The 21,516-nt window shown below is 48.8% G+C and overlaps 5 protein-coding genes across 5 annotated transcripts; 2 read left to right on the forward strand and 3 right to left on the reverse strand.

Moving 5' to 3' along the window:
• Positions 1-5,190: 5,190 nt before the first annotated feature.
• Positions 5,191-7,946, forward strand: TRV_07680 (uncharacterized protein; the record flags this gene model as incomplete). The annotated part of the gene is made up of 2 exons (XM_003018255.1): positions 5,191-5,469; positions 5,553-7,946. The coding sequence occupies 2 exons, from the start codon at positions 5,191-5,193 to the stop codon at positions 7,944-7,946; spliced, it is 2,673 nt and encodes an 890-aa protein (XP_003018301.1).
• A 3,049-nt stretch (positions 7,947-10,995) lies between these two features.
• On the reverse strand, positions 10,996-12,754 carry TRV_07681 (uncharacterized protein; the record flags this gene model as incomplete). Its single annotated transcript, XM_003018256.1, has 2 exons — positions 10,996-12,632; positions 12,706-12,754. The coding sequence occupies 2 exons, from the start codon at positions 12,752-12,754 to the stop codon at positions 10,996-10,998; spliced, it is 1,686 nt and encodes a 561-aa protein (XP_003018302.1).
• Positions 12,755-13,915: 1,161 nt separating this feature from the next.
• Positions 13,916-15,376, reverse strand: TRV_07682 (uncharacterized protein; the record flags this gene model as incomplete). The annotated part of the gene is made up of 2 exons (XM_003018257.1): positions 13,916-14,691; positions 14,755-15,376. The coding sequence occupies 2 exons, from the start codon at positions 15,374-15,376 to the stop codon at positions 13,916-13,918; spliced, it is 1,398 nt and encodes a 465-aa protein (XP_003018303.1).
• A 2,918-nt stretch (positions 15,377-18,294) lies between these two features.
• TRV_07683 (ADP-ribosylation factor family protein) lies at positions 18,295-19,131 on the forward strand (the record flags this gene model as incomplete). Its single annotated transcript, XM_003018258.1, has 1 exon — positions 18,295-19,131. One exon carries the CDS (start codon positions 18,295-18,297, stop codon positions 19,129-19,131), a length of 837 nt encoding a protein of 278 aa, XP_003018304.1.
• Positions 19,132-19,403: 272 nt separating this feature from the next.
• Positions 19,404-20,762, reverse strand: TRV_07684 (uncharacterized protein; the record flags this gene model as incomplete). Its single annotated transcript, XM_003018259.1, has 2 exons — positions 19,404-20,448; positions 20,506-20,762. The coding sequence occupies 2 exons, from the start codon at positions 20,760-20,762 to the stop codon at positions 19,404-19,406; spliced, it is 1,302 nt and encodes a 433-aa protein (XP_003018305.1).
• Positions 20,763-21,516: the final 754 nt, after the last annotated feature.

A 21,516-nucleotide genomic window follows, 5' to 3' on the forward strand; every position in this document is an offset into this window, starting at 1 on the left:
GGACCAAAAAACCCAAAAAAAGCCGCAAGTGCTTGCAAGGGAGAAGCCACAGGGGCCGGGGCGTTGGTCGTTGGTCAAGAAGAAAGCTCGCGAGAGGCCGTATCCATAGGTAAGTTCATCGATAGGCATGCACTCAGAGCCTGCAGGATGCGTTAAGACCATGGCCGAGTAGTCCGTAACGAGTATCATTCCGCTTGTACGGAGTACATACTCCGTATGCTCAGGCTGGAACGCCAGAGATGAACTCACTTGTTAACCCCTTTAGCTGTGCAGCTAGTGTCTACGGAGTATCGGTCCATGAGAACTGCTGGAAGCAAATCCCTTCACCGTCCCCTTCATAAAAGGATATGATAACTATAATGGTGGGCAGCTCCGCAAAATGGGGACGTCTTTTGCGGGCCTCTGCATCCTTGGGCCTTCTCCAAAATCCAACATGTTCTCTCCATCTGGCCAGGGAGGGAACAACTGCCGTATTGAGAGGACGGGGACTCCGTACGAATAGATCCTCTGTTGACTCCTTGCATGATTCCTCGCTGGCCGATGCCACCCCATCCCGGGCGTGGAAAATGATAGCCGGCGCGCTCACTTTTCCATTTTTGACCATGCCGCTTGTTTGTTCCCATGGCACGTCCATCCCCGAGTTAGGTTGTTGTCCTCTTGGGTGTCTGACATCGAGGCTTGCAGGGGAGCCCCTGGCGCCGTCGCTTTAGCGCGCCATATATTTCACTATGGTTGGACAGCCAAGATCGTTGTGCATGGAGGTTTTATCCTTGTCACCCAATGAATAGTTTTCTCTTCTCTTTTCTTCTGTTTCTCGCCTCTCCTCTCTCTACCTTCTTTGTTGGTCAGACATTGTTATTATCGTGCGATGGCATCCGGATGCGGCTATGGCGAGTAAGTGATGGTCAACTCCAGTTTCAGGGGGTTATTACCAAGTGGGCGATTAACTAACTTGTGGTGTCTCGCGAAGCAAATGAACCTGGCAAGGGCAAGTCCCAACTCTCCTGCAAATGATAACTTGTTATTAGTTACCTGTAGTTACTCCGTCCAGTAAGGAAAATAATGGGGGTCTGACAGGTGATGCAACATCCAGCAGCGACATCGTATTGTTAGTCTTATGTCTTCAGATACATGGCTGGGGTGAATGCGGACAAGGGACAACTAAGTAAGCGGTTCTTTACTCGGGGTCGATATTATTCCATGCATGATGATGTTCTCTTGTCGCAGGGGAGGGCGCCCAGGGTAGTCTGCATCTTGAGGATTTTACGCCGGGCACCTGATCATCGCTCGTTGTATGGGTTTCCCGCTTCGGATGTAGCCATGTATGATAAAGCCCATGGGGAGAGCTTATGCGCAAGGCGAACCAAGTATGCAGGGCTTTTCACGATTGTAGTTCGAGAGTTTCTCTGCTGCCAATATACAGCTCACCCCGCAAGACGTAGAAAGCAAAGGCTGTCTATCTATTCCATCAATTGCGAGCTTATCTCGGTACACTAAAAGCGCCTATCCTCCGTGATGGCTTTGCGTCAGTTAGCCAGCATAGCACGTCCTTCGGGTGCGGTGATTTGGACTTCAATGAGCAGTATGGAGTACTCCGTAAGTGATATCCATAACACAGTCGTCATCTTCTACCCTGGTTCTGCTGGAGAGACGAGCAATGTGCCATCAACACTCAGTCTTACTCCATACTTTGGTACTATGACAGGGTATGCACACGTCCCAATTTCTGGACAATGCTGGAGTGGAGATATCACCCAATCGAGCAGACCAGTAGACTCTCTTGCCCAAGTGGGGTGAGTTGTCAGGGAGATACTCCTCGTTCGGTAATATGTACGAAAGGAGGGGCAAGCAAGGGTTGGGCGAAGAGCTCAGAATGCCAGCATCTACTTACTTAAGTGCCGAAGGCCTCTGGCGCAGATTAAGCGGAAGATGCCGTAAGTCTCCCATAATTCCGGGCAACCCTCAGTTTAGGCTTGACAGCATAATATCGACAGAGTTACGTTCAATGGCTGCGTTGCGACGGCCCAACTGTTGTTTGCTGGTGCCAACAGAGGAGTTCAGCCTCGTTGGCAATGGCCAATAACGGCCGCTGAAAATAGTGTGTTCCCATCTGGAACCTTGGGAAGAGAGGCTTGTACGTTGCCTTGGATACGACACGCATTAAATATCCTCCTACCCTGGATCCTCGCCAAGTTTGAAGGGTAACCGCTTCTATTAGCTGCATGGCTGGCTTGCGAGAGTGCATTATCTTCAGCATCCTCAGGCCAACTGCTCCTCGCCATCTACTCCGTATCATCATCGTCTTGTGCCTGCGCAGGTCCAGGGACACTCTGGTTCACCTCCTCTGACAGGACGACAGCTCCATGGATGCCTGTCTTCTGCCTTCTTCCTCCGATGCACGCCAAGTCGAATAGCGCGAGTGGATATCTGCAAGAAAACGTCTATCCCTGTCCATGGAGCTAAGGCCCGGCCCAAAGCGCATCAAGAGTGATCACTGGCCTAAGCGATTTTTTCAAAGTCTTTTTGTTGGGATCAGCTGTTGACTGGTAGATACGGGGTGACGGGCGGACGAACAAACTCAGGAGTTAACCATAATGCACGGCCTCCGAAATCAAAACCTTTTGATCCCCCTTCGATAACTTGCTTCCTAGTTATATTAATAGAGATACTTTTGCTACTCCGTATTTGTGGGCGGCTCCATCCAGTAGGAGTGGATAGCGCTGCTATCCTCCGACCTGAGATAACGATATGGAGTAAATAGAACTTAACGGAGGGAGCCTCATGACGCATTGCTCAAAGATTGGAATAACCAGCCGTTATGGAAAGATTTTAAGAAAAGTCAGCCTAGATATCAAGTATGAGTTAATATTCAAGCCAGTGAAGAGCGAAGGGTAACTGTTTCGCGATAAGGAGTATTTGCGGAGGAATTCCCGGCTGCAATTTTTTATTATATAACTAGTTAGTTGGAAAACAACTACTAGCTTGTTGAAGCACTCGGCAAAACTTCCACTTAACTCCGCTGGCGAGTCGAATATCTCAGTAATGATATATGTATAATTTCTGTAAATATTTATTGCGTCACGACCTAGTGGAGTTTTTGGCAGCTTTATGGTAAAAAATTTGGTGGGTGACGGTTGATGGTTGATGGACCGGGCGGGTTGTGGGTAACTGACTACTTTAGGTGGTGTTAACTATAGATAACTAACGAGTGGGAAGACTGAGGGGACAGGCTAAAGCTGAGCACCGCCATCTCAGACCTCCCGCCTCTCTCTGCGTTGGATAAACCCACAATAAAATAACAACGGCGACTCCGCCTCTGCTTTGTTTTATCGTTCAGCCAGGCTAAGCTTGACTTTCCACTGGCGAGGGTGGTGTGGCGTGAGAGGGTTGGTCAAAGGCTTGGACGAATGGGTGTTTGTTTCGTCCAAGGCTTCAACTTTGGCTTCTTCCACTCTTTGTACTCCGTTGTTATGGGTTCTGTGGTTCAAGCAGGGTGCAGAAGCAGGTACAACAAGACTATCGGTCGTTAGTTAGTTAGCCAACTAGCTAACTGGTTGAATTTTCCCCTGTGAGACATGCGCCTTTCTTAGCCTGCGTGAAGATATCACTTCCGGGCGTGTCGAACTCGCTCGTGCATGGGAGTGCCCAGTCCTTAACTCATATCGCCGCGTGTTATGACTGATGGGCGCGCAGGGGAGGCCATGCATGCAGACACCCGCGAGAAGCGTCTTCCAGGCGAATCTGAGACAGGGCGGGAGCTGTCATCCAGCCTCCCTGCGTGACTTGTTGGGTGTACTCCGTAAACCTCGAAGCAGCAAGCAGAGTGACCAGCTCGTCGCCATCTTGCCTGGAGGTTGAAGAGATGAAGTCGTTCGAAGTCGCCGACGACGGCCAAAGCGGAGGCGCGCGGCGGGCCGTGGTCATGTGCCATCCATGCGGCTCAAAACGGCGACTTCGACTTCGACTTCGACTTCAACATCCGTCAAACACCCAGTGAACCACCCAGTGAACCAGCAAAACAATTACTACATACAATGCTTCGTCATCTACTCAAGGTCTCGAACCCCTGGTGTGACAATATGTTGCGCGAGACCGTCGGGCGCGGTCCGCTCTCCCACACTGTCACTCAGCTATACGTACCGCTGCTATTAATAAAGATTCAAGGCCGTATTATAAGCTGCAGAGAAGTACAAGTTACCACTGCCGGAGCAGGGCGGCGCCCACGATCATCTCTGCATGCTGTCAACTTGTCCGCTAGTTGTATATTTCATCCCCGTCCATAGAACCCGCAGACGACATATCCTTGTATCCACGGTTAACCATTTTGAGACTAGGCGAGATATCTGCATCCTGCGTCAATCCTGCATCCCCATTCTAAAAGAGGGAAGAAAAGCTCAGACTACTGTTATCAACCAGTCCGGTCGATGACTGGGGGCCTCGAGTGTGGAGGGCCTGCAGCGGACGCAAGCCTGCAAGAGCCTTGCCAGTTTTCTTTCTTCACCACTTGCTTGCTTTCGTTTGTTTTTCTCTTTTCTCTCACGATCTTTTTTCTTTCCGCCTGAAAAAAGACTGCGCGAAAGCCCATTCCGCAGGGGGGAGAAGGAAACGAAAAAAAAAAAAAAAAAAGTTAATACCATGCAGTCTGCGAGCGGGAGTGACGTTGCATTCAGCCGTTTCTTTCAGCTTTTGATTGGGGAGGCCTTGACTCTTCTTCCACGCCAAAGATCAAAGCAAAAATGGTGGCGGCGGAGCTGGTCGAGAGAGGCTGTAGGCTTGTGGTTAGCCCAAGATCCTTCAGGTTCTCCCGTATAACTTACTACCTGACGCTCTTCCCACTGCTCTGGTTCTCTGGTGCAGGTATGGAGCATACCTGGACCTCTCATACGCAGGCACTTGTTGACCTTGCTCGTTTCTTTTTATCCCACTGGCTTTCTCTTGACATTCGCTAGACATTATTTTATTGACTAGGGAACCCCTACCTCCCTGAGCTCTGCCTAGGTGACAGTTTCTGTCCTTCTTATCTACTCTTGTTGTCGCATCTCTTCTCTCTCTTCCTCCCTCTTTTCCTACCTCGCGCAGCATTAGCTTTCACTCTCGTTAGCTATTCGAGCACATGAGTAGTGATCTCTAAGCTTCCAATTGCTTCGCCGTGTGGTCATTTCTACTGTCTATGACTGAATACCCGCCACAATGAGGTTGACTACATCTGTTCTTCTGTGGGCGGCTACATCAGTGCTCCAGGCTGATGCCACTCAGACTTATCGCAGCCCAACCGGACCCGAGGCTTACGGAGCATACCCTCCAAGGTACACCGTTTCGTACACCACCATCACCTCAACAAGCACTATTCATAGCTGTCCGCCTCGAACAACAACCATCTTCACTTCCTCTCCCCCTCCTGATGATGGGTGCAAGTTTCCTGGCTGCCCCAACCAGCCGCCGAAACCCGGCAGTGACGTGCACTGTGATGTAAGATTATCTTTTAACCATTTGAACCTCTCTTGGCTATCCCCCCACCACTAGTTGATGCGAGTCTAATCAAATAAAAATAGATATATTGCTGGGCAAAGGGGTGTTCGCTATGCAAAAATGATACCTGTCCTGAGCAAGGTGGTATCTATAAACGCCGTGAAGATATGAAAAATATCTTTGGTCGTAGCTCTGGGAGTGCTGAAGGATACAATTACACCCCGGAAACGACCTGCTGCTGTTGCTGTGAGCCTGGAGGTGGGAAACATACAGTTACTGTTACCAAAACCAAGACCGAAACAAAAACGGAGACCGCCAGTATCACCAAGATTATCACTGACTATGTCACCAAGACGGTCCCGATCCCCACAACAGTCCTCGAGCCAACTACCATCATTGATCCCACAACAGTTCCCACTACGGTGCCGACGACTATTCCTACCACCGTTTACAATGAGACCACTATCCATGATTCAACTACCGTCTCCACAACTGTTATTCAGCCTACCACAATCTCGGACACGACCACGCTTACGACCACATTCACAACCGTCGTGCCCACTTACATAACGACAACCACGTTTGGAACTGTCACGTCAGTGGTAACTGTTATGGTACCTACTACCATCACTTCAACCTACGTTTCTACGATGTACACTACTCTACCAGGTACAACTCTCACCACTTCAGTTACGGTACCAGGGCCTACCGTGACTCCTCCTCCTGTTACACTACCACCGGAGACTAAAATCATCACTTTGCCTGCATCTACTGTTACAAAGGTGACTACGCTTCCAGCAAGCACTATGACGGTGACCAGCACATTACCTGCTAGCACGATTACCCAATCAGGAACCACAGTCACCCTTCCTGGAAACACTACGGTAATAACTTCCACAATTCCCGCCTCGACGATTACCCAGACCTACACTGAGCCTGGAACAGTGAGCACGATTACTAGCACTCCACCTCCGGAGACTCATGTAATTACCCTGCCGGGTTCGACAATCACCAAGGTTACCACCCTTCCTGGAACCATCATGACAGTGACTCAAACGTTGCCTGCCAGTACTGTAACCCAATCTGGAACCACAGTAACAATCCCTGCCAGCACAACAGTGATTACAACTACTTTGCCAGCATCGACCATAACCCAGACACTGACAGAGCCAGGAAAGGAAATTACTGTCACCAAGACCAATACAGTAACTACAACGACAACGAGTTTCTCCATATCTCTCTGCCCAACCCGCACTGCCAACCCAACGTATACTCCATTGGCGCCACTTCCATCGAACTACATTTGGGGATGTCCTCCTGGACAACTTTGCAGACCAAAGCGTACTCCAGCGGACGGACAGTGTAACTTCGAGGTCGGACTTCCAAGTCAGAACTTTGTTTGTAGCCCTGATGAGTGTATTCCTAGCCCTCCAAGACACCCCCCACAGAAATGGACGCCTGGTAAGGTTGAGAAGTGGGTTGTTTCTCCCGGCTACTTCAACATTGACCCAAGAAAATTCGGCCTTACGTTTGATATCTTCTCGTTTGAAAATGTGACGGCAACCTCTCAAGGTTATTTCCGTCGCTCCTTGTCCGCTCTTTTCAAACGCGGTCCTGAGATTGTGGCCGGCGAGTGTTACGATGAGTGTGATTCTGCCGCGACTGAAGCAGAAGCCGTTGGAGCAGATCCCGCGCTGTGCAAGCCGGACTCTCTGTTTATGAAGCTTGTTGGGCAGTGCAAAAAATGCACTAATGATAGATCCAATGGCACATACTCAGAATTTGACACTGTTCTCTTCCCCGAATTCCAGAAATGGCTTGATTACTGTGACACCCTTCCAATCCCCAGTGGCCCTACGACTAGGCCTGAACCTGGAATGACCTCTTCTACCACATCATCGCCTACTCATTCAACAGTTATTACCTCCATGACTTCCATGACAACGTCGGAGTCTTCTACCCCAACGCGATCTTCTTCAACTGTCACAACGAGTGAAACTTCCTCTCCTGAATCAAGCAGGAGTTCTAGTGAATCATCAACTGAGTCATCGACAGATTCATCAACTACAGAAAGGACTAGGACCACCTCTACAGCTGAGTCCACGGAGACAACGGAGCCTACTTCGACGGATGCATCGACGGAGTCCACATCTACCGCCACACATTCAAGTACCGGAAGCGATCCAGAGCCAACCAATACGCGCCATCCACCGTCCACGGCCAGCGGTTCGACTACCACTCGCAGCGGTGGGGGAGGACATGGCTCTTCTTCCTCCGAGGGCCCTATCCCCACTAGCATGGGCACACCGACTACTACCGGGGGCGGCTCCATTCCTAGCTCAGGGACCGGCATCCCACCTTCCTCTTCCACAGATCCTGTTCCATTCCCTGGAGGTGCAGGATCCCTCTCCCCTTCAACTTGGGGCAAGGCTGTAACTTGTATCTCCAGCATGGCATTACTCGTTGCATTTATATAATCCGACGTGAGGCCTATGATTCTCTAATCCTACTGCGCCCTATATAATCACCGCTGGTAAATCCAGGTTATGACTCGCGCCTAATATGGTCATTGTCACGAGTTGCTTTTAATTTCTTTTCTTTGTACGAATTGGAATGGATCAATGATGTTTCAAATGGTTGGATGCCCCAAAACGGATGGGAGCTGTGGTCATGATACACCACTATACTTGATTATCCCCCGTGATTTATAAACTAATGAATTGAAGTCCTTTGTATAAATGAACATGATCTCTTGTGTGCCATGAACCTTTTACGAGGATTAACGTAACTTACATCCAGCTGTTGAAGTAACTAAATTACGTGATCGGCATATTTTGATAATGGTGATTCTCTATAGGTTGCATACCGGAGTAATAAAAGAAGACCGATCAGGTTATTTCTTGCTACAGTTGTATCTAAATCTAGTTAACTAGTTAACTGTAGCAAGATCCGATGGCAAACATCATGCGTCAAGATATGAGCCCTAGCCTTTCGCTCTGCGGCATCCTCCTTTGCAAGCACAGCAGAAACCATTGCACTCTAGGGATAAATTAGTCATTCTTCTAGTTAATGGGTATCCTGCTTCATAAGCATTAATATATATACTTACTTCCATATCCACAGCAAGGAGTTCCAGTTGTCCCATCCTCACACTTATTCCACTTCTATACATAAGACGGTAAGTTAGTTCTCTTCCTAATAAAACTACTGGCGCAGAGCCTGGTCACTTACTGGCCCTGCAATCGCCCAGGCTTTGCAACAGGCCTGCTCTCCTCTTGATGTAAGTGCCGTGTCCGGGGTGGTAGCGAGGCTGAAAGGGCTGGCGAGGGCCAGTACTGGGAAGATGAATAAGGCCGAAAGCTTCATTGTTGTGAAGGAGAAGGTGCGTAGTCTCTGATCTGTATAGGGGCCAGATATAGTCAAGTAGATGATGTGCTGTTATGCCTTGGAGCTAAGGATGGCTACAGGGGAGGGAAGGGTGCATCTTTATACCAGAGGAGCATGTTATATCGGCGTGGATCTGTGATAAGAACGACGTCATAGCTATCATGGGAGAACTCATTCACTCGCAGGTTCATGTCGGCCTCTATGTTTGAGGGGCCGTAACAGTAAGCTTGAAAAGGAGTGGACAGTAAATGAATTCCTCGCAGTTACAATTGCGCCGTACAGTGGACATCAAGCGGCCATCGCGCGACCTAGCAGTTCTCATTCACAATAAACGGTAGTCATAGTATAGTTACATGCATGGAATGGTATAACAATGACATCCGACGATAAGATACGGGCCTGGAATCATGGAAAGGAAATATCCCGCAACGTTCCAGATCTTACCCTGTGCAGCCTTAGGGTATTTCGGTTGGCTATAGATCATGCGCGAACAAGTGTAGCCAGACGGCGTACACAAAGAATGATGTTGGTTCAACTCATGCATATTGTTGATCACTTCACAGAGAACAGGTAACTTGTAGTTATCGTATTCAGGGACAGCAATCCATGTCAAAGCAAGGAAAGGCTAATGTGATGGAGCAGAGTAACTCGTTAACGCCGTTTGCGGTGATACGGAAATTGGCTTATAGTCACGTAAGTATCAGTTGATGCCGGCAACATTTGATGAATACTATTATTAACCAAGATGGTTAACTAAATAGTTATCCATGATAATAAGCTGTGTCTTAGAAACCGCCTCTAAACCACGCGGCATCCACCTTTGCAGGCGCAGCAAAATATATTACACTCTATAACGGGACAGGAAGTTAGACATCGGATCATTGGCTATCAAAGCACAGTAGATACGGGCGATGTCAAAGCCGATGCTTACTCCCATATCCGCAGCATGGTGTTCCAAACGTGCCATCTCCACAGAGGCGCCAGCTCTATGATTAAGCAGAATAGTTAGTTGTGTTGGTTTAGTATATCAGTTGCGGAAGCGGCTGGTTGGCTGGTAAGTTCACTCCCTAGGCGACTTACTTTGCTACCTGGGGGAAAGGGTTTGCAGCAATAACTCGCACTTCTGGCCTGTAGAGACTCAAGAGGGTTTTCGGGAGCAAGGCTGATGGGAGCAGGGTTGGCGAGAGCCAGGATTGGGAAGAGTAGGAGGACCAGAAGATGCATCTTGAGAGATGATAAGTTACTGTTCTAGAGGCAGGTAGGAGAAAAGAGGTGATTCGAGAGGCTGAATGTGCTCTTCATATCTTGTGTTTGAGACGACGAGGTTGCCTCTTTTATACCATAGATCCCCTATCCAATATATACTCGGGTAACTAGTTGCATTAACTAGCTATGCAGTCTATGGTGAGGTGGGATTTCATGGATATGCCAAAAGCCCTGCTGTTTGGCATTATAATTTACGCCTCCGGCGTAGTGAACCCAAGGGTGCATAACAAACAGCCTGCCAACCGCCGCCTTACAGTCCTACCTAAAAAGTGGATAGTAAAAGACTCCTGGCGTGCATTACAGGAGGATATCCCTCAACTGTTGCGGTCATCTTAATAGCTCTTACAAGGAGGGATATACATTATAGGATGGGTATATCGTTGGTGTGAATTTCACAATCAGGCTTAAAATACTCACCACGCCAACCAAGTTGAAGCGTCTCAAGACAGCCATTATTTACTCTCTGGCAGATATGCATGAAGGTATATTTGACACGGTTCCTGCATGTAGCCATCTCGGTTATGCACCCGCTACATATCTGGTGTATACTGGAGTTTCCTTTGTTATCTGCAGATTGGTTATGATAGCAAGGGGTATCATATGCATGCATGCAGGCAAGCAAAGCAAACTAGCCAAGAGTCAGGCTTGTAGGCAGGCTTTTTTTCCGCTATCACCTCAACTTCCCTTGACAGCTTAGGTGAAAGAAACTTCACCTAGGATCTATCAAACTTGGTAGTCAATTAGTATCGAAGGGAGGTTAAAGACGCCCAGTAATGTTGGTATTTCATGCACGGGCGGTATTAGTTAATAGAGAGTGTAGACGAATGCAACAAGAGCAGTGTGCATTGTAAGCTTAAAGATATATAAAATTGCTCATGAAGAAAAGATGAACGCCCACCAAGGTCGCTGCCTTCTGCTGCCAAATCTATCACTTTTTGATCCCAGTTTAAGGTCAGAGGAGACCCTGTGCATGCGAAGCTCACTGGGTACTGTATTACTGCTTTTATTATTAAATTTGGTATGGTTCAATATGTTCATTGGTGTATTAGGTGATGGGGTAGTAGGAAGCTCGGGCTGCGGCTGGCCAGGTACTGTGTGATCAACAGGACCATCGCAAGGTGGGGGGTGAACCTGACGTTGAGCGTGCCGCTCCATGAGCTTCCCTGCTGCATATATACAGCCACCGTAAGCATAACGAATAAGGGAGTCACTCGTGAGACTGCCAATAATAAACACGTCATTGGCTACCTCGAGATCGTTCACGGCAGCCGATTTGAGAGTGTCTTTGGCAATGGATGCATCTTGGGATTGGTCAAAGCCGGCGCCGAGTATTTCACGCTGAAGCATGTGGTCAAGATAGGCCAGTGAGCCCTTTCGGCCCACGGCGTATGATAGGCCGGACACACGGCGAGTGATTGTGGAATCGTCACTACATCGAAAGGTGACAACACCTTCAGTGCCATCAACCTCCACATCCACAACGAGCGTGTTGGGCAGGGCTTCATATATATCATCCCAGTCCCGGGTGGTGAGAAAGGGAGAGAGAGAAGATTGGTTCCGTTTGTTTGGTTTGGAGGTCGTGAATTTGGCCAGCGTGCTGCGTTTCATAAGCTTGTATATTCCGGCGTATTCAGGATACGCTTGCTGGTGGCAGCTTCTAAGCGGAGAAGGATTTGTTTCCGGCTCCCATTTGAAGATGTGAATGATCTTCTGGTCTCGGGGAGCAGAGATAATGATGTCAGCCGCTGAAAAGCCAGAACCGATGACAAGAAGAGGCGCCTTTTCTGTCGTGGATACATCTGGATGATCCGGAAGGGAGAGTAGTGGCTGGAGGAGAGGTCTTGCAGGCTTGACTTCGGTGAAGATGCCAGAAGCAAGGACAAGGTGTTTGCAATGAATGCGGTGTGAGGCAATGTAGAAGCCACCATCTGTTCGAGAGACGCCGGAAACCAGTTGTCCGTTTTGTATAGAGTTGCCGATACCAACAGCGGCCGGGTATGCGGCCAGGTACTCTGCTATTGCCTGTCTGGATGGTCGGGTATATGAAGGCATGTGGACACCATGAGTAGCGTAGTAGTGATCGTAGAAGCTGTACCCTGGCAAAGAGAGCATCCCCGCGTAACTGAGAGACTGGATATCCCATGTGGTGCCGGGAGGACACTCGGTCCACTGGCCACCGGGCTGCAACGCATCACCAAGACAGAGATGGGGAACGGCACGCTGGGGATCGTGATGCCAGGAGACGCAGGATGCTGACTCGCGATCATCGGTCTCGCCAAACGGCCGGACGAGCGAGTCAACCAGGGAGTTGATGGGCAAGGACTGCGTCGAGTAGGAGAATCGGGAGGCTTCGAAATGGTTGGTTAAGCGGGCAACATCGAGCCGGAGAAGCTCCGTGGCATCCCTCAGCTTTGCATGCAATATGGGATCAGGATGAGGTGAGTCAAGGTTGTAGTAGGGGATGTTTCCATGTAGAATATAGGATAGAATCAGAGCAGAGGGGCCATTTCCTAGACAGCAGTGTTAGCGTTGCTAATCTATATTCTATACAACTAACACAGCAATGCAAAGCCCACCACTTACCGACGATAACTGCGTCAGTGAATGACGAGTCAGACCGTTGCCCGTCCATGGTAAATATATAGTAGGGGAATTCAGGTTGTCAGCGAGGGAAAAATAGGATGGCAGGAGAGCGGTATATCCTGCGGCTGTAGAGCCATCCGCATTTCTCTATGTCTAGAGCAGTGAAGAAACACGAAGAGAGAGAGAGATAGAGAGAGAAAGACAAGATATGGCTGCCTCTACCTCTATAACCGAGAGAGAAACGAGTGTCTGGCCCGTCTGTTCGCCAGTGGTTTGATGCCGACTCGAAGCTGTGATAACTGCGGCTGTGGTGGAGGTAGTTATAGATCTATAACTAAATAACCGGTGGTGCCGCCCGCCCTGGGCCACGGCTGCATGCTAGCGGACGAGAATAACAAACTCGGACACCCGCTGCAATATGTACATGCTAATAATGCACTCAACTGAAGGATCCTGCCATCGCCGTCCCGTCCGTCTGATTATAAATCCAGAGAGAGCAGAGCCGGAGGTGGACGAGAATCCGGCTTTCGCTAGTTATTTTTTTTTTTTAGCTAAAGTTTCCATGCGCCGAGCGGCAAAATCCCGAAGTGCTGACAAATTCACATTGCTTATGTAACAAGGTTGATATTCATGCAATGGATCTTATTGGTCCGGGCGGATGAATGGAATAACTAAATTCCGGGATAGCATTCAGGTAGCCCTGTGGGCAATGTGCCCGCCATCCAATTTAGATAGAGGCTAGTAGGAATCCTTTGCAAACCGGGACCTACAGAGTGGGTATGGATATCAATCATAAATTTACTCTCTCGGTATCTTCCAACACGAGGCAAGTCTCGCAGGCCTCGCCTTCTAGCTCGGTAGTCTGACGTCTAGGTATTTCTAGTCAAAGGTAGGACCTTTTTCTGATAAGAGGACCTCTGTATATCATTGTGGATATAGCAGGTAGCTAGCCCAGTGAATCACTGCCTCGAAGGCTACATAGTTATAATACTTGTTTGCAAGTCAACGGACTCTTCAAATAATATAATATATCTAACCAACGCCTACGCCTGCACCTATTGCTATCAAAGAATCACTGACTTTTGACAGGAATATGAATGAATTGAATAATAATAACCAGCATGAGTCTCTCTAATCGAGTCTCTCTGCTCTTTCTCCCGATAAGTCCAGCGACTCCAATATGGTACAGGGTATTCACAGGAATAAATCGCTAGTTAACAGGTTGTAGCTTCTGAAACTCTGGCAACCCCCATTTGATCATCCAGTCTGAAGCGAGGACCATCTCTATAGTTGCCCGCTGCTCTGGTTTAAATGCTAGCATGGGACGGATCATGTCAAGCAATGCCCGTGCCTCCTCGGCATCGAACTCACCCATTCTATCCCCCTGCCGACGTTTTTGTATGAACCGCTCAAACTGATGCTCTAGAGAAGGGTAGACAAACCGGCCTTCATTTGGTTGGCCTCCTTCGTCAAAATATCTAGGACGGGCCTCCCATGCAGTCCACCACTCAAGTGGCAACGGTCCAAGAATGTCCATCTGCTGCTTGGAGATATCATCGCTTGTAGCCAGCATACTTTCAAAAAGGTCGCGGGAACCCAGAATAGACCATATGGCGCATGCAAGCGTCCAGATATCGCAAGGAAAGGAGATCGGTTTCTCTGGTTCAAAGTGCGCTTCCGGTGGTAAGAAGGCAGCAGGTGATCGACATTGCTCACCCAGCTTCCGTTGGTGGGGATCAGATGGTGAGAAGGCCTCACCAAAGTCGCTTAGGATTAGATGAGCTTCAGTGGGCAAAATTTCGTTTGCCCTTTTTCCCAACCAGACAGGGAGGGTTGCGTGAGACGGGACTCCAGCGGGAAGCGGTTGCTTATCGTGCCGCACAACCGGCTCTACGAGAGGCGTCTTGAACTTCTCGCACAATTGGTCAACAGAGAGCTGATCAAGACTAGATGGCAGCCGAATCAGAACGTTTCCCAGGTGAATGTCTGCATTAAGAAATTAGTTTGGATTATACCAGGGTCTTAGATAGCTTTTTGTGGTTTGCTAACCTCCGTGAACAAACCCCTGGCCATGGATATATGCAACAGCCAACACCAATTGGGTAGCGAGCGACCGCGCAGTCTCAACAGCAAAGAGACGGCAGAAATTCGCAGCGGCTACACTGCACCGTGCTGGAGCTGTAACATAGCATAGATGACGTCCGTTTGGGCCCTGGAGCTCGAACTGGTCCTGGATCCTAGGGATCATGGCCCGGCCTGGGTGGTCAGGGTGGGAAGATGAGCTGGCAATGGTACACAAAACATCAGCCTCCCTAGGGGTTGAATCTGCTGTGCTCACTTTGACAGCTACATATGCAGCCTTCTGTTTGTCGTGAGCAAGCCAGATAGTGGAGAATGTTCCATGGCCGAGCTTGTGAACAACGCGATAGCGGTTGTTCAGTAGGTCTCCAATTGATATCGGATGATACCCCCCCGGCAGGTATCGTTCTAATAATTCCACACTGTCGTCAATATACTCGTACTGGGAACCTGGAGCCTCGCGAGGGGTGGACATGGCAAGCTTTGGCAATGTTGAAAACTGCCGGGGAAGACGTTGGAGCACACGCTGGAACTTTGGGGTATTTCTTACAAAAGTGAAAAGGGCCGATGACAGTAGAAAAGGTGGCCTCATGATACTCGTGACAAGGCTGCTGCAGATGACCTTAGTTGTCAAAACGACCGGACCAGGAGAATGAACCCACGCCAGCCTGAGCGGGATGAAGCTACAAGGCCAGCCTCTGCTTGCCAGGAAACCCAAGAGGAACCAACTCACTCCATTATATTAACTAATGGTTGACTGATACGGCGGACTAAAAGGACAACTTTAGGTTAAAAATCCCTACAAGAGAGTGGGTCGTCTCATTATGTAATTTTTATTACTAAGTGAAATAGCAAGATATTATTGGACAATTAACCATGCAATTAACCACAGCATTACTTACTAAGCCTCTCTTATTTATATACTTACCTAAGCACTTTTTCTCTTACCTAAGCAGAAATCCATGGCTTCTCTTCTCTTCTCCTTACCTAAAATAATGGCTACAACTTAACACGTACCGTCAACGAGTTGCCTAACTAGAGAGCTCGCATTGACTGCTGTGCATTCACCCCTGTCAGTGATCCTGGCAGGCCTCGGGGCACCAGTGAAGGCCGCCTAAGTCACTAACCAACAGTTAAGAAGTGAATGCGTCAGTTAGCTCTGACCCAGCGGGGGGTATAAAATCCCTTCTTTCGTGCGCCGGGTCGACTGCAGTCCCCAAATTCCTTTTCCCACCGACGGCTCCATACTACCCTTACTTTTCAGAGATGCAACCTCATCTCGCCTGGCATCTGGATACCCAGCTGCTACATATCAAGCAATAAAACATAGACTTGCACACGGCTGGCTACAGCATGCATAACCACCTTGCACCCATGGCCGCCAGCCGTTTGATACGTTTGCTCCACCCCCTCATTTTCACGGCCTACACTGCGTATGCAGGGGCTATGTGTCTAGCTAGATACTGGCTGGCTGGGGCCTTGGTATTTGGGGGCCAAAACTGCAGGCCGCGTTGATGCGAAAGCTCCTGCCGCAGCTTGTTGCATGCAGTTTCCACGTTCTGAATGGCACCTGCGCTGCCAGGGCCCAAGCGAAGAGTTACCTATAAAGCACGTCAACACAGCCGTCCCACCCGTGCAGAGAAAACTCTCGGACATGCTCATCCAACCTCCTATCTATCCTGAATCCCTTTACCTTGAGTGAAACCAACAGACGCCGTATCTCCCGAGCCAAGCCATGTCGACCATCAATATGGTGAAGTACTTCTTCTATCGAGGACACTTACCCCAGAATGAGGAGCTCCTCCGATCACTCGTTAAAGTGGCCTATCAGACAGCACGAGACAGGAAAATCTACCCTAAGGCCATTTTGATAAGGTAACATTTGCTATCAAAAACAAATTTTCACCTTTTTTCATGAGGGCATGACCAACTAAGGCAACTTGCCTGTTATCATCTATCAGGTCCAATTTCCACAACTCGACCACCATTGCGGGCAAACGTCAGATCGATCACCTGCAGCCGTTCACCCTTGCTTACCAAACGGTAAGGGATTTGGGGCCATACCCTAAAGCCATTGTTATGAGGTACGGATAGCATCCTGTATAGCGATGGGGCTATCAACGAAGTCTTTTCGAGCATACAACTGACTCGTGTTCTACAGTGACTTACCAGTCCTATAGTACATAACACGACCAGTTTGAGTAGGGTTACCAGCTACATAAGAATCATGTCAACCATCAATATAGTAAGGTACTTTTTCCAACGGGGAGTTCTCCCCAAAAATGCAGCCGAGCGCCAGGGCCTTATCGCCCTGGCTTACCAGACGGCCCGAGACAAGGGCCTATACCCCAAGGCCATCTTAATAAGGTACGGGAGTTATGAAGTGAGCTCTCTTGGAGAAGATAACTAACTTGCTTGTTCTACTATGACTGGTTAGGTCGGGGCTACATAAGACTATCGGCAGCGGGAAAAGGGCCCGAGTCGATCCTTTGGGATGGCACATCACGATGAGCTCAAAGGACAGCGAGCAGTGTGCTAAGAATACCCAAGTAACATCACACGGTTATATAAAGGGTAGACCTACAGTTTATAGGAGCCACCCACGCTGGGGAGAAAATAGACTCCTGGAAGAAATTTTTAGGAAAGGCGGTTTGGCTGCCTCGGGACTAGCTGGTTGAAGTGCCGCCAGTGGCCTATAACTAGCCACTAGGCACGATGTTACTAACAAGATCACTGGAAAATAATCAGAAGCAAAATCTTCTACCGAAAACACAGTATTACTAGAATGTCGATCTGTCAATGTCCGAGTGCCGATGTAAAAGCCGGGGAAGAGACAATATAATATCAGGCCGAAAGTTGTTGATGTTTTGAGCAGCATCGCCTATGTCACGTTCGTGTAGTTAGTTAGTTCTTAGCCAAATATTCTTAGGAATAACACCCACCACCAATTTCATCAGAATACAACATTCCAAGACCTTAGGGAAGCAATTCCAGCTTATTTGAAATCGATAATTGTTCTCAGGTACTCAAGAACAAGCCTAGGGACCGTTCCACAAAGGTTGCTTGTCCTCATCACAGTGCCAGCCTGCAAACAATGCTTCTGTTCCTTGTAGATAATTACTAAGCATATTTACAACTATAAACAACTTTGATTATATAACATAGAATAATGCAATGTTATTGGACAAGAGAAATGCCTTCCATTACTTCCAACTCAACGGCGCTCTGTATTGTCTATTGATTACATAATCACCACTGGGATAGTTAAAGGTGCTTACATAGTAATTTTAAGTGTTCGAAGTACGGAGTATTTATCTACAAATAAGAAGTTAAGGCTATTAATTTTTTGGCAGGCGTTGATAACCAGCAACAGCGCATCGCTGGAGGACAGTTCGTGCCCTATCGGCTGTCTTGGCCAGTCTTCAAAGCTCCCTTGACGTCTTGCGGCATGTCCCTGGAGGTTGCTGCCGTCTGCAAGCATGTTCCACCTCGCGAAGTCGCTGTACCAGTATGCTACAAGCAAAGAAGGTCGGCGTCCGGAATTCAAACAAACCCTCTAGTCACTGCGAGGAAAAGAAACGTATGCTGACAAGTTACGCGTATACAGAATACTCTATCTTACTGCTCGGCCTCGATAACGCGGGCAAGACGACGCTGCTCTCGCAGATCAAGGCGCTCTACATCCCACCTGCTGACGGACAGACACAGCAGGTCTCTGCAAAGACGGTGCCGACAGTAGGTCAAAACGTCTCTACCATCTCGTTACCGGACATGTATTTGAAGATATGGGACATTGGGGGCCAAATCTCCATGCGAGGTCTCTGGCAGAGCTACTACTCGAGCTGTCACGCCATTATTTTCGTGGTTGACAGCGCGGATGTGGGGGATGACCCAGATGTCTCTGACCTCGGCCCGTTGACTACACCTAGGGATGATGGAGAAGTTGGCACAGAATTTGATGGCGCAGGTGACGGTGGCGATGGCGCATCGCTGGCCGACGGCGGGCTTGAGATACAGAAGATCGAGTCGATCGATCGTGCCGGACGGTTTGGCAGGCTGGATGAGTGCCGCCAGGTCCTTGAGTCTGTTCTCCGACATGCAGACACGGCTGGCGTACCTATTCTTGTGCTGGCCAACAAGCAAGACAGAGAAGACTGCGTCGAGGTCGTCCGTATCAAGGAGGGCTTTGTCCGTAAGGTCTTCGAAGGCCAAGAAGGAGGCGGCGTGCGGGATAGCAGAGTGCTCCCTGTCAGCGCATTAACAGGCACCGGTGTCCAAGAGGCTGTCGACTGGGTCAGGAGTCGCGTGAAGTGGAATAAGGAAGGCCGGCCGCCTGTCATGAGGTAGCTGTAGCCGATTTTGGTTGGGAGTCTTCTTGCATCTGATGTGAATATACGGCTGACTGCATATACCCGGCGTTTGGTTGATTTATCTTGATTTACTACTTTCGTCATTTATCATTAGCTATAGGCTTCATAGAATGCGCATCTCCAATAATTGCTAGATTATTTCAATGTCAACAACGCAGTTCCATGGTGCTCTCCTCACTATCTGTATAAAAAGGGTATCATCAATAATAAAAATAAGAACATCGTCCGTAACGAAAATCGACTATTCACTCATATCATTTCCTGCCAGGTTTCGTTGCCAGGGTGGTGCCGAGCGTTGTCCATCGGCTGACGAACGTCTAGCAGCTGGCTGCCTTCTCTTCCAACTGGTTTCTTTGGCCAGTCTCGGGCAATGTCGATGCTACTGCGAGGCATCCATAGCTCGAGGAAGACGTAAAGCAGAAAGTCGATCACCACGCAGAGGCAGAACAGCTTCCCTGCCCAGATCCCACAGCCATAGTATCGCTTCAGCCGGTCAATCAACGCAAAACTATGTTCTCGCCTGCGCGAGCCCGTCCAGCTCTCCTTGGGGAAATTGCCGTAGAACTCTTCCTCGCTAATGGCACCGCAGATCCCATCGTAGACACGTTCGGTGCGTCGCGCGACGTCAGTCCATGAGTACATCATTCGGACCTGGTCGTGGAACTTCTCAGTTCGCACCTTGTTCGACCGCAACGCAGCAATTGCTTTTCCTGTTGCCTGCACTAGGTCGTCTTCTTCCGGTTTTGCAAATGTTGTCATATGTTGCGGGAGAACTTCCGGGATGCCACCAACACGGGTACAGACAATGTACAGCCCGCAGCTGGCGGCCTCGACGATCACGGTGCCAAAGGCTTCTGTCAGACTGGGATGAAGATATATGTGGCCTTTGATCATCACATCACGCACATCTTCGTGCTTGATCGGGCCCAATAGCTCTACCTTGTCCTGAAGCACTTTCCTCTCCAGCATTTGTTCCAAGTCGATGGCCTTTGGGCCAGATCCACCAATAATAAATCGCACGTTTTTATTAAGCGCAAGTATCCGGGGTATTGCTGCTATTAGTAGATCCGTCCCTTTGTTGTAGAAGAGCCGTGATATCACCACTATCGTTATTGTATCGTCCGGCCCTAGGAGACGGGGTCCGGGCATTCTATGAGTTAATGGGCGATTGTTTAACGAGCCGCTGACAGATTCGGTGTATGACGGTGGGCGAAAGTTCTCCGCTACTAGAGCGTTCGGGATCACAGAGACCATCATAGGGTCAAGAGATGCTCTCAGAACAGTGTTCTCCTTGCTGTAACAGGTATTAGCGAGATGGGCGTGGGAAGGTCGCAAAGACAATCAATCGTACCATGTATGGCTGACGCATATAACGTGATCCACATCGCTAAGTGTGAACTTGAGTAGTTTGTTTGTGAGGATGGAGCTGGCATCCGCAAATCCAAAGAGGGAGTGATCGGTGAAGACAGTGCGCAACCCCATTGTCCGCGCATGAAGGATGGCTTCGTGACAGAAACAGCTCAAGCTACCGTGTCCGTGCACTACCTCGATCTGTTCTCGGATCATAATATTCCTGAATATCGGGAAGAAGGAGAAGACAGTAGGCATGGCTGATTCGCGGTAGATAACGAAGAAAGGGACATGGTAGACTTTGAGGCCGTTGGTCAAGTAACGTACTCCGGTCCGGCCCTTGTATGCATGGGTAACGATGATCACTTTGTGTCCGCGGTCAATGAGCTTCTATATCTACTGGATTAGCCTCTGACAGCAATTGCTTCTAAGGTTGAGCCAGCTCTTAACTCACCGAAGAGACTTGATAGATGTGACTTTCCACTCCACCTACAACTCTTCATTAATGGAAGAAGCCAAAACAGGAGGTATTCAAAAGTCAATGCCCATACCCGGCTGGGGGAAGAAAAAGTCACTTATCATGCTACATGCCGTTTTCAAGTAATTGATTAGTGACAGCTGCAAGCTAGAATTGTACAGACAGTCCTTTACTTACGCGATATTGTAAGGCATGGTGGGCGTATGGAAAGCTCGCGGAGAGCGCGCGCCATGGACAAGGCTCTATCCTTGCTGAAGATGGTCACATCAAGCTCGACAGCGCCTCCTCCTGCTCTTCCTCGCGCGCTTCAATCGAAAAGCTCAAAATATCGCGGATGTTTTCTCGTCTTTTTGGGCTTTGGACCTCGATAAGGTTTATAATCACGTGGTTAAGTTTATGTAATGTTAAATTGAGGCTTAAAAAAGGATATAAAAAAGAAAAAGAAAAAAAACCAAAACTTCAACATTGAGAGAAGAAGAATGAGTTAAGAGGCGGAAATAAGCCTGAAAAGAAGGATGAGAAAAGAAGCAGCAG

The sequence above is a fragment of the Trichophyton verrucosum genome (genome assembly GCF_000151505.1).
Source record: "Trichophyton verrucosum HKI 0517 chromosome Unknown contig01086_1.f1.exp, whole genome shotgun sequence".
NCBI classification, from domain to species: Eukaryota; Fungi; Ascomycota; class Eurotiomycetes; order Onygenales; family Arthrodermataceae; genus Trichophyton; species Trichophyton verrucosum.